This window comes from Daphnia magna, linkage group LG4, assembly GCF_020631705.1.
Source record: "Daphnia magna isolate NIES linkage group LG4, ASM2063170v1.1, whole genome shotgun sequence".
Classification (NCBI taxonomy): domain Eukaryota; kingdom Metazoa; phylum Arthropoda; class Branchiopoda; order Diplostraca; family Daphniidae; genus Daphnia; species Daphnia magna.
Genome location: NC_059185.1, coordinates 904086 through 920535, shown reverse-complemented (window position 1 = coordinate 920535; position 16450 = coordinate 904086). Strand labels below are relative to the sequence as shown.

At 38.2% G+C, this 16450-nt stretch overlaps 3 protein-coding genes and 2 pseudogenes across 4 annotated transcripts; 2 read left to right on the top strand and 3 right to left on the bottom strand.

The window, feature by feature from the left end:
- The first annotated feature begins 585 nt into the window (after positions 1-585).
- On the top strand, positions 586-5447 carry LOC116921448 (phosphatidylinositol 4,5-bisphosphate 5-phosphatase A). Of its 2 annotated transcripts, none has more exons than XM_045172558.1 (8): positions 586-717; positions 775-951; positions 1010-1157; positions 1212-1615; positions 4577-4742; positions 4805-4939; positions 5002-5190; positions 5299-5447. In XM_045172558.1, the coding sequence occupies exons 1-8, from the start codon at positions 698-700 to the stop codon at positions 5353-5355; spliced, it is 1296 nt and encodes a 431-aa protein (XP_045028493.1). In that variant the 5' UTR covers positions 586-697; the 3' UTR covers positions 5356-5447. The 2 variants fall into 2 exon arrangements, with proteins under 2 accessions (XP_045028493.1, XP_045028494.1); XM_045172559.1 differs by having other exon boundaries at positions 5295-5447.
- Positions 1823-2698, bottom strand: LOC123471325 (annotated as a pseudogene).
- Positions 3596-4669, top strand: LOC123471324 (annotated as a pseudogene).
- LOC116921439 (rab GTPase-binding effector protein 1) lies at positions 5448-8878 on the bottom strand. Its single transcript, XM_032927734.2, has 12 exons — positions 8483-8878; positions 8104-8426; positions 7960-8046; positions 7709-7902; positions 7542-7653; positions 7025-7486; positions 6817-6962; positions 6609-6753; positions 6275-6547; positions 6099-6215; positions 5931-6041; positions 5448-5862 (listed from the first exon to the last, which is right to left on the bottom strand). Exons 1-12 carry the CDS (start codon positions 8733-8735, stop codon positions 5698-5700), a joined length of 2388 nt encoding a protein of 795 aa, XP_032783625.2. The 5' UTR covers positions 8736-8878; the 3' UTR covers positions 5448-5697.
- A 178-nt stretch (positions 8879-9056) lies between these two features.
- On the bottom strand, positions 9057-16439 carry LOC116921453 (eukaryotic translation initiation factor 3 subunit C-like). Its single transcript, XM_032927761.2, is given in 17 exon segments — positions 9057-9332; positions 9397-9535; positions 9596-9799; positions 9862-10055; positions 10135-10447; positions 10508-10690; positions 10755-11075; positions 11133-11377; positions 11438-11804; positions 11868-12383; positions 12450-12553; positions 12556-12565; positions 14078-14192; positions 14944-15131; positions 15196-15323; positions 15384-15582; positions 15644-16439. Coding segments are annotated over 17 exon segments (3858 nt in total). The 5' UTR covers positions 16085-16439; the 3' UTR covers positions 9057-9141.
- Between the last annotated feature and the right edge of the window lie 11 nt (positions 16440-16450).

Below are 16450 nucleotides of genomic sequence, written 5' to 3'. Positions count from 1 at the left end.
ATAAACTTACTTCCTTTGCAGCGGCTGTTACGCACCAGCATATGCATTGCAGGTTGCAGACTTGCAGCATGCTTGCAGTGTGTCACTGCGTTGCACTGGTTTCTGCCAGATGCAGACTACCTCCTAAGCTGAGGGGCGCTAAGTTAGTATGCACATAAAACGAATATATTTTACCTCCAAAGCGTGAATTATCTGCCTAGAGAAAACAACCAGTAAACTGAGATGCTGCCCATGTCCTCATGTATTGGTGCGCGACAGCAACCGTGAATAAAGAACAGCGACGTTATCCGCCCGAATTGGCCTGTATATGGAAAAACAAAATAATCCGCTTATGATATAGTTGCGCAGTTTGCCGTTTCCGCTTTCCTCCCACAGACATATTTTGCTGCAGACGATAGAACCTTGAGTTCCGTCCATAATAAACATTGAAGATAACCCTGCGTCATTGAAAACGCTCGACAAAATAGATAAACCATAGTTCAACAAATTATTGACCCAAATGTGTAAGTGATAACTCTTATCTCATGGCCTTTTTATAGAGACATAGAGAACACTTTTGTAACAGTTTCATCAACTTAAGTTCAGCTACTCTAGGCCACCTTGTGAAAGTGGTCACCAGTAGTGTAGTCATTAGGTCATAGCCATAGTGGTGATAGGTGAGGATTTTCAACAAAACACAAGACGACAAGTCAGTAAAATGACAGTGGATGTACTAAGGTAAAAATAAATTTTTCTTGAAAGCAAGATCTTATTTAATACAATGTTTTGGAACAGTATTTACCTTCTTACCTGGAATGTGGTAACTGTGGAGCCTCCTTCAAGTGATCAGTTGCAAAGTCTATTGGATTTGAGTGCTGATTTCATTGCTGTTGGTCTGCAAGAAGTGAAATCACAACCACAAAATATTATTTCAGATTCTTTATATGAAGACCCGTGGACAAATTCCTTAAGGCAGGAGTGTTGTTACTTAATTCTTATTAGAGTATAATATGAAATTATAACTTTTTAGAGATGTTTTGGCAAAAAATAATTATGTCAAAATCCATACTGTGAGGTTAGTTGGAATCCTGCTGTCACTTTTCTCAAAAAAGAAACACCTGACCTCTATTAGAGATGTGGAAACCTCATTCACCAGAACAGGACTAAATGGACTCTGGGTACTTTAAAGCTAAAAATGATTAAACAAGGAACTCATTTTTTTTTACCCGCAGGGTAACAAAGGAGCTGTTTCCATTCGTTTCAACTTTAAGGGAAGTTCCATTTGCCTCGTCAATTGTCATCTTTCTCCCCATGACAAAAAGCTTGAAAGTCGTATAGCAGATTATCACTCCATAGTCAATTCACAAACATTCCATAAAGAAAAGATCAGTTCTATATTAGATCATGATTTAGTTTTTTGGTTTGGAGATCTCAATTTTCGGCTTCATCCAGATTCATTTTCTACAAGCGAAATTGTTGATCTCGTTTCTCAAAACGATCTGAAACCCTTGCTAGAAAAGGATGAATTAAATGACACAATTTCAAGTAATAAAGCTTTTGGTGGATTTTCGGAGTGCAAGATCACTTTCAAGCCTACTTATAAATTCGTACTCAACTCAGAGGAATACGATAAAAAGTAAGTTTCAGTGAATAAGAAATAAGGTAAATGCAGACAATGTAATCTTTTAACTTCTACTTCCTAGGGAGCAGCGGTAAAATGTGAGTTTTACAAGATGTTACCTCGTTTAGTTTAACTTTGATGAATTCTTAAATGTACACCATAAGAGTACACGAAGTACATTTTTATCAAAACAAGATTGAGATTTATTTTGCTTATCAAAATTTAAAAGTCAACTGAGTACAATTTTTACCATGATCAATCATATTTGCGTTAGATTTACTACAGAATGGAAATAAAGGGGATGCAAATACAGATCATGGCGGAATCTTTGTTGTAAGCAGTCAAATTGCTTTAATCGTCGGTTCAGGTTTCGTGCCTTGCTAAACCTGTTTTTTCTTCCCATCATTGTTTCCGTTAGGAAATCAAAAAGTTTGGGTCGTTGTAACCGCGATCGGCAATGGCTTTCTCTCCTTCTCTAAGACCGAAAATAAAGACATCTCGGGCTAGCCTAAGATCTGACCATTCGCCACGGGAAGTCCGCCGTAAGCCCAAACAATGTCTCCGGTTCGGATACAAATGGCTAGTTTGTATCTAAGACCGGGACCATGAAATTTATGGGGTACCATTTGGGGTTGAATGGCGATGGCTCCATGATTCTGAAATCTACTCCATCAATAGATACCAGAATGTTGGAGCCTCTAAGGGCTCTATGGAAACGATTCTCCCATTCAATCTATGAATGAAAACAAATTAGCATTATATATAAACCCCAAAGAAATTAATGTTGTCTCCTACCACTGGCATTTTTGCAGAAGGCGAATGAAAATATGGCACCACTTCCGAAATGTTTTTCCGACACTCCAACTAGAGCAGAACTTATGTGTTCAGTAGCATAATGCTTCAAATGCAATAATGTCCATAAAAGATGCTCTGGGCGCGATTTAATGGGACGGACATGAGATAAATTGTCATAAGCAGCAGCACACACACGAGTCCCAAAAAGGATCTGAATTTCCGATAGCCTAAAGCAATACTACCGTCAACGTCATGTTTAGTAATATTATGGCCAAGCCGCCAGAAAGTTTCAGCTGATGCCATTTTTTTAGTATGAAAAGTATTTAAAAACAATACCGAAAACCCAGTAAATCACTAAGTCCAATAGATTTTCGTCGCTTGACAGGGTTGAACTGTTTGTGTAATTAGAGAATTTGTAAAATATTTAAAAACAGGTGTCAAGAAATTCTTTTAGGAATGATTAAATTGCCTTGACGAGTTTTGCCTTAAATTAAACGTTCATATGGAATAACTTTTAAAAAAAACTTATGCGGAACATTTCAAAAGTTTAAAAGATTTAAAAGTAGAGATTTTAAGGATCTTTAAGATGCTAATTTGTTTCAATATTGTTTAAATAATGAAATTTCTTTTTAAGCTGTTGTAGACATGAATCTGCGGCTATGTGCAGTGAAAAACTAATAAACCTGCCTTGTGGTGAAAAAATAGTGGATTGAATGTTCAAATATTTGAAGAAAAGCTCAAATTTTTTAACATTCAATCCACTAATTTTTTCACCGCAAGGGGTTTATTAGTTTTTTCACTGCACATAGGATTCTGTCTACAACAACTTTAAAAGAAATTTCCATTATTTAAACAATATTGAAGACAAATTAGCATCTTAAAGATCCCGAAAATCTCGACTTTTAAATCTTTTAAACTTTTGAAATGCTCCGCATAAGTTACTTTTTTAAAAGTTATTCCATATGAATTAATTTAAGGCAAAACTCGTCAAGGCAATTACATGTTGCAAAAACAACTTTTCGACAACTATTATTAATTAATTTAACCATTTTAAAACATTTTGCAAATTTTCCAATAATAGAAATCGTTCAACCTTGTCCAACAAAGCAGACAATAATTTTTGCTTAAGAAAGTCACGTCTTTTGCCACACTCAGTGTTTATTTCTTTAATAGCTAATTTCAAGCTTAAAATGAGCAAAAATGCCGCAGTGGAAACACAATCCTCCGTGTAAAGCCCACACTATTCTTAGTCAAATGTTCGCAGACGGAAAATTGATCCAGCAACCACTGCAAAGCTGCATTCTCGTTTCACCCAGAATTTGCCAAGTTTACCATGCCGGTCTTTTACAACAACTTCAGGCAGCTTAGGCAATTGCATGGCCTCGAATGTATACCACATTTTATTATTCTCTATTTGTTTAGCATTATTATATTTTCAGATATTTTTTATAGTAAAAATTCCGAAAAAAGCTCATCGTCTGCCCTGAGTTGTTTGGAGGACTCGGCCAACTCTAGTAGTACCAGTCTCTTATCGTTTCTCGCAAACGCCTCCGTGACGATCAAGAGTCTGACTTAAACGAGGAAATAGAAGATTTGGATAGCAGGATAATTCACCAGAACCAGCCGGTCCTGATGGCAGTTTATAAGGATCACTCATTAGCCGAGATAGTCTATATCTGTGTTACGCTTCCTAGTGGTGTCACTGATATCCGCTTCACTCTTGATGGCACTGGGCCCGCAACGACGTTTGCTACCATTACGTACACCTGGCCTCAAGTTATGTTCGACATTGAAGGTTTTTTTGCATCTGCCATTAAAAAAAAAATGACAGTCGAACACCCCAAGATCTAGCCCTTAAATTGGAACTAGAGAACAATAGACAACACATAGATAGAAACCTCAGGGCTCTTGGAGATCTCTCTGCCTATTCCGGTCAAACCGATCCGAACACTGTTAACTATAAGTTGGCCAAAGGAACAGATGGCGTAATAGTATTAATGGCTGATTTATGTGCATTCCACAGATCATATACAGCAACCAAACCCGAATTCAAATGTGATTATGAAGAATTCTAGACTTCTAGTCGTTTTGGTTTATGTTTTTATTTAAAACAAATAAACTGACAGTCGCAAACCCTATTCGTACCTATTCGAATTTCTCTCATTTTACCGCAGCTCCTAGGAGACGACCGGCTTGGACTGATCGTGTTATTTATCGTAGCTTCGAAAATGTGGAACAGAAACCACAAAAGAAAGAAGTTGACATAGTTCAGTGTAAAAAGTATCAAAGCCATAGTAATTTCACAATTAGTGATCACAAACCTGTGTCCGCTCACCTTGATATACAAGTATTCTATTAAATAATTGTAGAGTAAGATTACAAAAGTACGAATACGTCTTGGTTCTTTAGGTAAAAGGTGGTGTTCTAGACGTTGTCACATTCGATCCGATTAAATCTTGGATTACAGGAACAGTCGGTAAAATAATTATAACGCTACCAACTAGCATCGAACTATCTTCTTGGCATTGGATTGCAATTTATCGGGTAACGCCTAGAAAACCAATTTATTCATTAAACACAGTTTAACGAAGATGAATCTTTTTAAGGAGCAATATTCAAGCCTGGGCGAGTACGTTTCTTACATGTGGATTACTAAGCAACCTCTACCAAACCGACCAAGGTCGTATGAAATTAACGTTCCAGAAAATAGTATTCGCATTCCCGGAAAGTACATTGCTGCCTACATGAGTGACACACATCCTTATCATATAATGGGGATTAGTCCTGTTTTTGAGGTAACTCGCTTCTAGCCAGAAACACTTATTAGCGTTCCTCCAATTTCGGATTTCGTAAGCTTAATAAAGCAAATTTGGGCAGACATGTTAAAATATTTCGTTAGGTAGATGGAACCCATTTGCAGTATAAAGAATTGTAACTATTTAAAGCAAGTTTCAGCTTAAAAGGACTACAAAAGGAAACATGTCAGCATTTTTACCACTGGCAAATAAAAAAAGTTTCAAATGGTTAATTCAATAAATAAAATACGCCCTTGGATGTTTCGAACCTTTTATGAGTTTTATCTGTTAGTCAAATTAACCAAACAATTTTCACTTAAAGCGATGATCTATCGCGTCCATCACTTATCGTGTTACTTGGAACACACGATGCGCGATTTTTATGAAAGTACGGCAATGGTATTAATAAGTAATTCTAAAAACAACGCAAAATGGCGGGAGACCTAAAGTGACAATAAAATCACATAATTTTACAAATGAGAAATAGGGATTGGCATGTTATGATTATCAGTTGGATGGCTGAGGCTCTGAACTAAAAAACGGAGCACTCTCTTGTACCAAAAGGTAAAAGCATACGTTACAGACTCGAGACTGCCTCTTGTTCGGTCCGCTGGTGACGGTTTTTCGCAAGCAATCGCCACAAAAGATTTGGCAACAATGACGGCAATGATGCTAATAATCATATACAAAAATGCATTAGCTATATAGCTATTCTATGGTTTTTCCCATGATGTACTCACTTTGCGTTTGGCAACTCCGAATGTTTGGCGACACTCGGCACACTGATCAATATCCTCTTCATATTGCCACCGAAGTTCCTTCTCTGATTGACGAATCTTTTCCAGTTGTACCTGAGCCGAATTCTTTTTGGAATTGCATGGAAAACGGAATGTACAGCATCTAGCTACCTGAAGTTGTTGGGATAACTGCACAAAATCACGTTGGACCGCTTCTGATGTTTCCAAGTCTGCTTGCAAAGAGCTGACCCGATTTCTCAATTGTTGATTTTCATTTTCCAATTTTGCCTACAAAAAGGAATATCAAAACATTGTGAATCGTAACACACCCGATTTGAAAAAAAAACCTTTGATGACACAGATTCGGAAGCACGATTCTTTAGATCAGCTAATTGCTCTTTGGCTTGCTGTAGGGCTACCTCCAATGAGGTTTTTCGACTACTCTCTTCTTCGAGCTGCGTTTGAACACTTCGCATCAGGCCTAGTTGTTCCCTTAGGTAATCAATTTCACCGGTAAGAGAATTTTCTAAAGTTTCTTTTGACTTCTGCTCACTAAGCAGCTGGTTCTTTAGAACTAGAATCTCCATCTTCCATTTTCTCTCCAATGCTTCTTTAGCCACCTTTGTAAACAAGCCAAATTTGCGATAAAGGGAACAAAGCAACAAAGGTTCTTCTTTGTACCTTAGCTGCAATGAAATCTTCCCTGAGATTCAAACAGACATATTGCAATTCTTGTAAGTTGTCGGGTAGATTAATCATTTCATTCTGTAGTTGTTCAGCATGAAGACTATGTTTCCCAGTAAGGAAATCGTTTTCTTCTTGTAACCTGAAAAATAACCAAATCTATAAAGTCACTTGGTCTCAGTAATATATTGTATCGTCTTAAGACCTGACTAGCTCAGTACTGACCGACTGCCGGTCAAATTGTAACTGTCGCAAAGTTTCCTGAGCTTGATTGCGAAATTTGTTAAAGGCAGACGTAACACTCTTCAGCTGACCTTGGGCATCCTGAATATTGCCGAAAAGCGAGTCCACCTGCACGACAAGAAACGGGATTTAAAACAGAATTTACTCGGGACACTTGAACGGTTTCCAACTTGTTTTTCGTAATCCTTTGCCATTTCGGTCCATTTATGTTCCATGTCTTTGATAAGCTCTGACAACATCTGCGATTCCTCCCGCGCTTTTATCAACTGCTTATCTACCTGTGCTTTTTCTTCTTGCAGCTGCTGTAAATCAGCTTCAAGTACTCTATATCGTATAGTAGTTTGATGTCCATCATCAGCATGCATGAAACTCCCCTCGCTTGAGGTTAAATTACTGTCGACACTACAGAACGATATGTTCTCGATCTCTTCCTTTGTTGAGTTTTTTGTAGCGGTAGAAGCCACCTCTGGAATCCCAAATGTTGAGGAATCAAGGACGTAGGAGTCAACTGAAGTTTCCTTAGAAGGTGACTGAGCCGACGATTTTCTTTTAAGGACGGGAGAAATCCGACTGATTAAAGGCCCGATTCTGTCCTTAATAGGGAAGCCTTTTGAGCCGTCTTTGTTGCAATCCTATGAAATATTCACATTTTGGACGTGTTCTACAACTCTATTACTACTGAGGTACCATCAGGTTTTGAGATGTAGGGTGCAAGTTGTTTTTCTGCAATGAGCGGCGCAACTCCCGATGATGGCGACGTTCCTGTTCAAGCAACTGACAAGTCTCTTGCATCTGAGACCTTGAATTTATTATTAGTAAAATAATTCCACTAAGCGAAATTTACATTTTGCAACCTCAAACGCTCGCGCTCCTCCTGCAGAGTGGTTCGCTGGGCATTAAGAATCGCAAGAAATAGTCCAAAGTCTCGTTCAGATAATTGATCCTGGGTGTGTAGTTCAGTTCGAGAGATCAAATCAGCTATGACGGATTCCAATGACTCATCTTCTGCAATTTTATTGAGTAATTCGGAGCCACGAACCAACTCAGCCTATTAACATCATTGATCAAATGTGTATCGTAATAAATAACAAAATCTGTTTACTACCTGGTTGCTCTCATAAACCCTCAGTTGCTCATCAGTGTATCGTAATTTATCTTTCAAAGCCTTGATTTCTTCTTCTAATGGGAGAACCTGGTACAAAATAGAGTAACTATTAATGGTCATACGGTGCAGTTTCTGGTAGTTTACCAAAGATCGTAAGACTTCTACATCCTCTTGAGCTCTCTTCATACTTTGCTCTAGATAGTCATCTCCAGCTGATTCAGTTGATGTAGCAGTCACAAGGGGAACTTGAGGTGGTGTTTGTGATGTTAATATGTTAGGATTGGTCAAATTACCCACTTTACGAGCAAGTGTCTTTGTAACTGCTGAAAAGACATTTGGATTGTCTCTATCTGAAGAACTACGTAATTCACGTACTTCTAGTTCTAAACGAGTGACTATATTTTTAAGTCTACGAATTTCTCCTTCACTCTGTTCCTGGGTTTCACGAATAGCTTCTTGGATGTTTTCTAGACATAAGAAAGTACAAACATCTAAACAAAAAAACAACAGAACTGTAACCTACCTTTCATCAATTGTTGCAATGTTGCTACCTCTTCCTGACATTTTCTCCTTTCTGTTTCAATTGATTCTTCTAAGGAATAATTTGCAACAACTGCAAGGCTTCTTGCCTCATCTAATTCAAACTGAAGACGTCGGATTTCTTTCTCTTGGTCCCCCGGTCTCTCTTTGACAACGGCAGCAACAACAGAATCTACTACACTATCGGTAATATCAGGACATTTGGCCTGAGAGGTTTCAAATGCGTTTTCAGCCATTCTACATTGATGCTCTCGATGGCAAAAAAACTCTTTGTGGATAACTACCAAAGGGAAAAAGATAAAACACTGCAACTCCAACCACTCTGAATCAGATCATGTTGACATGACGATGTCATTATCCACCTGGCGGGCTTGCGACGAGTTTTGCGTAAACGTTACCTGCATGCTGCATCTTGCATTTTAAGTTGCAACACCTTTAAATATGAGGTTTTGCTTTGAGCGATTTTCAGTTATTGGCACACAACGACCACCATGAATACAAAATTTCGATTTTTAAAGGAAAAAATAAAGTTACAATCTGAAATAAAAGCAATTACATCCCTTAGCCAATCGATTGTATTAAAGAAAAAAAAAAACAAAGGGCCTGTAAAGCTGATTACTCAGTATCAATAGCAAAGGAAAATTAATTGTTATGACGGTCTCGATTGTCCCGATGGTTATCTCGGTTATCCCGATGGTTGTCTCGATTATCCCTATTATCTCCACCTCGGCGTTGCCAATTGCCTCCGCCTCCTTGTTGTCCTTGCCGATTGCCGTACTGTGGTCGGTCGCCGAAGCGCACGTTTTGGTTTCCACGGGAGAAGCCAAACGGACCTTCCCAGACAGCAAATTAAATGTAAATGCAATGCAGGAATAAAATGTAGAATTTAGGTATTACCTTGACGAATTTTTAGAATTCGCTCATTGTTATCAACCAGATTAGCTAATTTATCAGCAAGTTGGAGAGACATAGATTGCAAACGGGAAGGTTCAGTCCTATGCATTACCACACTTTGTGTGGGTTCATCCAACGAAGCCTAAAGATGAAATTGGGATTCAGATGAATATTGATACACACATATTTTAACGAGACCCACCATAAGTTCTTCGTTCATGACCATTTTTGAAATGATGGCATGAACGGTCGGTTGTTCAAGATCAAACATTTTGGATAATGTAGCCATCGATAAAGAGTCGTAAACTGATGAGTGAGTGAAGAGGTATGTTCGTAGGGATTCTTCTTGAATCTTGCGAACCAACATCGTACGCACTCGGTCAGCTTGGTAGAACAGATCCCACACCTATGAGGAAACAGGGCATTATTGATATAACTTCATATTGATACAAAGTCGAAATTTAATACTTTAGCATTCATCTTTTCATTGATGATAAAGTTATGAGCCTGCTTCCAAAGTCCATTTCGCATGGCTTTAGAAGCAGCCACTACGTGTTCTCTCATCGACTCTGGAGGTCCCGTAACCGCCTGCCTCTCACTAACTTTCAGCTGGTGGTGGAAGCTTTTGGAAATCATACGCCGACGAGCATCTGACTCATGAGCTAAACAAAGCATTACGATAAAAGATGGGAAACATTTAGAAAATTTTGATTAATGAAAAAAGTTTGGAGTATGCTGTACCAGCCATGTAAGGAATTTCTATAAGCATAGCCGACACCAAATAGACGCACTCCAATAATTCCAAGTTGATGTGCATGTGGAAAGGCATCTGACGTTGCTTTTCAATTTTCTCCTGTTCAGACGTTCGTTCATGCTGACGTTGGAGGAGAAGGCCTTGAGCTAGTAGCTCTTTGGCACGGCCGCTAGACTGGATGTCCAACAACGCGTGGTGGGCCTCCTTGATATGACCATGGCGGAAAGCACACAAACCCAATTGGACCATTGTTCGATTATAAAGAATTTGGGTCGAAGGATCGAGTAAATGAACCGTTTCCTAGAAGAAAACGCGAATTGTTTAGCGGTGAAATGAAAAAAAAAATTTTAATATGAATACCTGAAGATGTGACATAAGCATTAAGTCACGCGCCTTATACCATTCATCATGAAGAGCATAGTGGTAAATATGACATAACATAGCTCTAGGTCGGATTCGTTCTTCTTTATCGTTAACATAGATATAGCGACATAGGCGGTCCATAACTGCCAGAGTGGTATCTTTCTCTACATTTGACTCACCCTGCATACAGAAGGAAAAAATGCTATAAATAAGTAAACGAATTATGTTTTTCAGAGTTCCTTACGTTGCTTTGCTTGATAGTATTTGGGTCAAATTTGTAATACATATGCTCGATTTTCCGCATGTAAAGTCGGCACAGCTCCGCGGGCAAGCTCTGTCGTTCAATATACGTCTGGAGACTGTCAATGATTGCCGAAACTCGGGTCTCGTCCTTAAGTCTCTCAACATACTCGTTACTGTGGGCGTCGCATTCCTTGAGAATTTTTACAAATTCCTCGTCCATTCGCTCTACAGTAGTCAGCATGCATCCACGGACACTAAAAAAGCGCCGCGATGGATCTTGCTCAGCGTCGTATTCTGCCTGATCCAGCTTCTCATGATCCTCCTGAAATGAAATAACCAGTAATAAAACGGTATACAAGCGGTCCACACCACTTCATACCGAAACGTGTTCTCCCATGATTATGTCGGTACGCGAATTTAGAAGATCCAGAAGCTCAGCGATACATTGCAACAGCTTCTCCCAATGCTCCGGTTTCATAGCGTCGCAGATCTTTGGGTTATAGTCAAAAATGGCAGAAATGATTGTGAACTTTACTTTCACCGCAATGCCGATTCCAAGATTGTTGGCCTCTGATACTGTGTAAAGCTCATGCAACATCTCTACTTGCTCACGACGATCAGTGCCTGAAAAAGAACTCGGGTTATACTACAAGGACATATTTCCATGAAAGTTTCGGAACTTACCCTTTTTCCCTCTAGCAGCCAGAATTTCGAACAACTTCTTCAGAACAACCCCAGTGTTGATGTCGGCATCCTTTGCAAACATTTTTGGCTTAGCTTGCGTAGCCTTACCCTGTACTTGCCAGCCATCTCCGCCCTCCATCTCCAATTCTTCTTCTTCTTCACGATCTTTGCGTCTTTGGGCCTTCTCCTTGTCCTTGCGATCTTTCTTTTCCTTTTTCTTATCATCTTCGCCACCAGCCACTTTTAAGAACTTATCCTTCAAGTTGGCATATTTAGAGTCATCATCCGATGAAGATGTCTCGTCTTCACCGTCCGAGTCCCAATACGAGTCATCACTCTCGTCACCTTCGGGGGCAATGGGTTTCACCTAAACGCAATCCAATATTCAGTTATTCTAATCAACATTACTATTATCTTTAAAAGCAAAGACCTTAGGTAACGGTTTGGTACGCGTTTCTGACTCAGATTTACGGAAAGCAGCAGGTCCTTCAGCTTCACTTTCTTCATCTGATTCTGCCTCAGACTTTTCTTCAGCCTCTTCATCTTCTTCCTCTTCATCTGGATTTTCCTTAAACTTTGCTACATCTGCTTCAAAGTCTTTTACATACTTTCGCATTTTTTGACGCAATGTACTCAGTGACTTTGAGTTATTTTTTGACAGATTCTTTCTTCCATCCCTATCTTCCCACAACTCATTTAAGAAAGTTTCAACTTCCACCAAGCATTGTATGTAGAATCTGGGAGTTACTCCTTTTTCTTCCTTGGCAATCACAGGCAATGCTTTTTGGTATGCCTTAGTCAATTCTTCAAATGATGACAGCATCTTGCTCAAATCTTTGTTCTTTTTGTAGTTTTTTATCAGCTTGATGATATCCTTCAGCTCTTCAAATCGTTTTTCTTTGGCTGAACGAACAATTCTTTTTTGTTCTTCTTCATCATCACTGAACTAAAAAAGTTTTATCATCTTTAAATTCACTGTACAAAAGAAAGATCAAATTAAAAGGATACATACTGTATAAGTGGGGACAGCTGTGGGACGCTGCTGTACCTCTTCCTCACTAACATCACTCTCTGTATCCGAATCAGAGGCTGTACCGAAGAACCGACTCATTTTTTTGTGTGTTCACCCTAAATATGAGAGCACATTGCTTTATTACATCACTTTTGCTTGAACATCGCCCATACTATAAGCCGGCATACAATAGGTAAACGTTGTCCTTTTTCAAAGTAAGCTTTTTCTAATGAATGAGATTCAACGATCAGTAAACTCACCTATCTGAAGTGAAGAAATCTGCACAAACAATATCCAATAATTGATGAAAAATTGCACAGAACTATGCAGGACTGATGGAGAAGAACGTGAAAACGCGGTGACGGCAACGGTATGAGCAGAACATATGCTGAGGTGCCACACTTCTTGAAGATTAAAAAAATAAAATATAGAAAATAGAAAAACTAAATACCAGCATTATTAATTTCCGAAATAGGTAAAAAAATTAATGAAATTTATTGAAAATCGATGATAACTAAGCTGATGATTCATACTAACATAAGGAAATCGTGTATCGATTAATCTAACATGCGAGATCTGACGTTAAGATTTCAGATAAATCCGTCCTTGTCTAAGCTCTAAGGGAACAAGCTTAATTGTAAACAACAATATCGATTTCGCTACCTGTCTGAATGTGAGACACCTAATGTTACTGTCCACCACTTTTGATTTTTGTTGAAACACATTATTTTCATTTTATTGATGGCAGTGCATACACAGCAATATGTAGTGGTCTGGGAATGTTTAAATCACCCAAATTCTTTGCATTGGAAAGCATATTCTCCAGTTGTTTCGCAAATTCTGGAAAAAGCATTTCAGAATAAATTAACTCAAGTTTTACTTGGAGATGCAGACCCATCTCTCAGTAGATTCAGGTTAGATGAATGTAAAAAATATGTATTACATTAGGTATTAATCACAAATTGGTTGTTTCTAGAGTTAGTTTAACATCCATGACCCAAATATGTGAAATTCGAGAAGAAGCAAGCCCAGTGAGAAGAATGCTTTATCCAAGGAGCAGCCCTGCTGGACAAGGAATCAGATGGGATTGGCTAGGAGATAGATTCTCTGAGTGGAATGAATATAACATGGAGGCTCAAGTTGCCATAGAAACTGCTTGGTCCTCTGTAACAATCTTTCAAAAATAATGTCATTGTTAGGAAACAATTAATTCCCAGTTAATTAACTTCCAGGGGCTTCAGACATTGGACCTATCAAAGACCTGTGGAGTGCCTTATATTATCAATTATTGTAACTTAACTCAAGTAAGGAAAGATACTGGTTTTGTACGAAGTATAAGGAGAGTTCAACAGGCAACATATCCTGCTGCCTTGAAACATGAAGTACCTGTTGGTTAGGCTATATTTTTCTGTTAAACATAATCCAAAATGCTTAGTCACACAACTTTTTTTCTTAGAAACTGTCCAACTATCTCCAGTGAAACTTGAACAAGATGTAAAAGGATTTGGAACCGGCGGAAAACCTAAATGGCTGTCCAATATGATCATGAGTGTAGTTAAATCTCCGGTTAAAGGAACCGGAGATGTGAAGGCATCAAAATTGGGGCGCAACAATGTTGAACAAACTACAGGTGAAAGTCCGCAAGATATTAACTCACAACGAGGACGCAAGGAATCTCGAATAGCTTTAAGAGTTGAAAGAAGAATGTCACGAAGTTCCAGTTTGGATACTGTCTCAACATGTCTGAGCCATGATTCGATCAAACCTCCATATAATAGATCTACGAATGCATTTTAATTTTATTTGATTATTAATAATTGTTAACTCACCTTTTTTTATTGAGCCAATGAACTAACCTACTACGGAAATAGTAAACGGGAATTTCTAAATAATCTACTCGTTTTAATAAAAAAAAAATCAATCACGCATTACTTAGCTAATGTGAACATTTTTGCTCGTGATAAAAATTGAACCGATGTATGTATACATTCAAAGCAAGGAAAATCGTGTATAGTTCATTGAAACCTAACAGAATGAATAGCGAAACCTGGTCCCTAGAATAAGTTATTAAATCATTTCCTTTCCGTTTTTTGCCTACAAAGATATGGTGCATGTAAAAGTGAAGTAGGGCAAAATGATTGGATTAAGTAAAAATACAAACGAGTCGTTTATACTTCATAGAAGAGAAGAAGACACGCAGACGCAATCTAACTCGGGAGTTCATTAGTCAATTCTGGTAACGAAAACTATAAGAGGCAAAAGTTGCAATGGTCATCAGCTTTAGTAGAAGCACTATAACCAGCTGATGGCAAATTTGCAACTACACGCACGTACTAGAATCGTAATTTTTGTAATAATTTTCAATTAACACTGTACAATTAACAACAACAAAAAAAAAGGGGGTTTGAATCTAAATTCTACCCTTAAATGTGTGGCTAAGGGAATCTAATTGAATAAATTTATCTAATTTTGACCACGCAGGATTGGTTTTTACCACCTGATTTGTTCCCTGTACTGCTCTTTTACACTCCACCGTTTGACCGATTCGTAACCCAGAATGATCGAAAAGCTATAAAATGTAGACATGATGAGCCGGGCAGTTAATCCCTTGGTGAACGTATAAAAACGCTCCTCTCGCCACAAGATACGGAAGGTTTGTCCAATCGAATCCAACCGTTGCACCTATAGTATTAGCCACGAAATTAGGGAATATTTTTTCATAATTTTATTTATCAATATATTTTACCTGTAACCTGGCTCGCACAATATCCAAAGGATTTATCAACGTCGTTGTAGTTAAACCTCCAAGGATTGCGGATGTGCACTGAATTCCGAGGTGAGGAAACCACGAAGGGAATAGGTTGTTGAGATGATCTAATCGAGAAAAAATAAGTATTTTATGTGTTTATTTGAAGTTCATCATGGGATGCTAACCTTGGTATAGGTGATAGAAGGTCCACCAAAGTGCCGAACTGGGAACGTAGGTGAACAACGATGCTATATACCCACGGTAGAAACCACGCAAACCATCGATATGATAAATATCTTTGGTTATTGCAAGTGCCAGTTGTGTTTTACTTTTCCCTGCTCCATTTTGAAGACTTGGCTTGATATTTTGCGCTACACCATCCACCTGACAAATTTAAAGCAAATATTAAAAAATATTTGAAATTTTTTTTATTTTGGATACTTACTTTTTGACCCACCATCATCAAATGCTGACTGATGACATCAATTGGTACAATTATTGTCTGCCCAATAAGGGAAGCACAGCCCCCAGCTACAAGTGCCCTTACTCTAGAGTCAGTTACATTATTTGCTTGAAGCAAATGCCTGACATTTTCATAAGTTAAAACATAGAAAGTACCCGAAACAATTGAAAACAAATTGACCCAGAACCCTTTGTACAGTCCTTTGAAACCTTCATACTTGACAATTTTTCGAAAAGCATCAAAGGTACCCTTATAAACTTCATTCCCTTTCTGAATTTGTAACCTAGTTTTGACTAAGGTAAAAGGATAAAGGCTGGTTCTAACCATACATGAACTAGTAATACTCAAGGGGATAAATTTCTTTTTGTCTAACATTTCCCACTCAATTGTTCGAATGTAAGATGTTTCTTCTATAGGATTCATTTTGAGCAAGTATGAAATGTAAGCTTCACATGAAAACCAAGGTATTAATTTCTATTCGGTTTTCGTATGAATCATGTTGCACAAAAACGACAGGTTACTAAAAAAATCAGAAGGATGGAGCTGATCAAACGGAAAACTATGTATGCCACACGACCAAATGGTTAAAATATGGTAACAAAACTACCGGAAATTGAAACGTTTTCCTATATAAGTAAGGCTATGCTTTCATAGTCAAAACAGAAATGAAAGGGTACGATGGGAATCACAACTAAGAACCGCCTAACCATTTGCGGATCAACTCATGAACACAGAATATTTGTGTGATCGTCGAAAAGTGTTTCAGTAAGTTGATCAGTTCAGTACAAG

Excerpts from the sequence above, each read along its gene's own strand:
- LOC116921448 (XM_045172558.1), top strand. The coding sequence starts at position 698 with ATGACAGTGGATGTACTAAG. Across the intron at positions 952-1,009 it reads CCGTGGACAAATTCCTTAAG|AGATGTTTTGGCAAAAAATA; the intron begins GCAGGAGTGTTG and ends ATAACTTTTTAG. Across the intron at positions 4,940-5,001 it reads ATTGGATTGCAATTTATCGG|GAGCAATATTCAAGCCTGGG; the intron begins GTAACGCCTAGA and ends AATCTTTTTAAG.
- LOC116921439 (XM_032927734.2), bottom strand. The coding sequence starts at position 8,735 with ATGGCTGAAAACGCATTTGAAACCTCTCAGGCCAAATGTCCTGATATT. Across the intron at positions 6,042-6,098 it reads AGTTATCCCAACAACTTCAG|GTACAACTGGAAAAGATTCG; the intron begins GTAGCTAGATGC and ends AATTCGGCTCAG. Across the intron at positions 5,863-5,930 it reads TCGGAGTTGCCAAACGCAAA|CATCATTGCCGTCATTGTTG; the intron begins GTGAGTACATCA and ends TATGATTATTAG.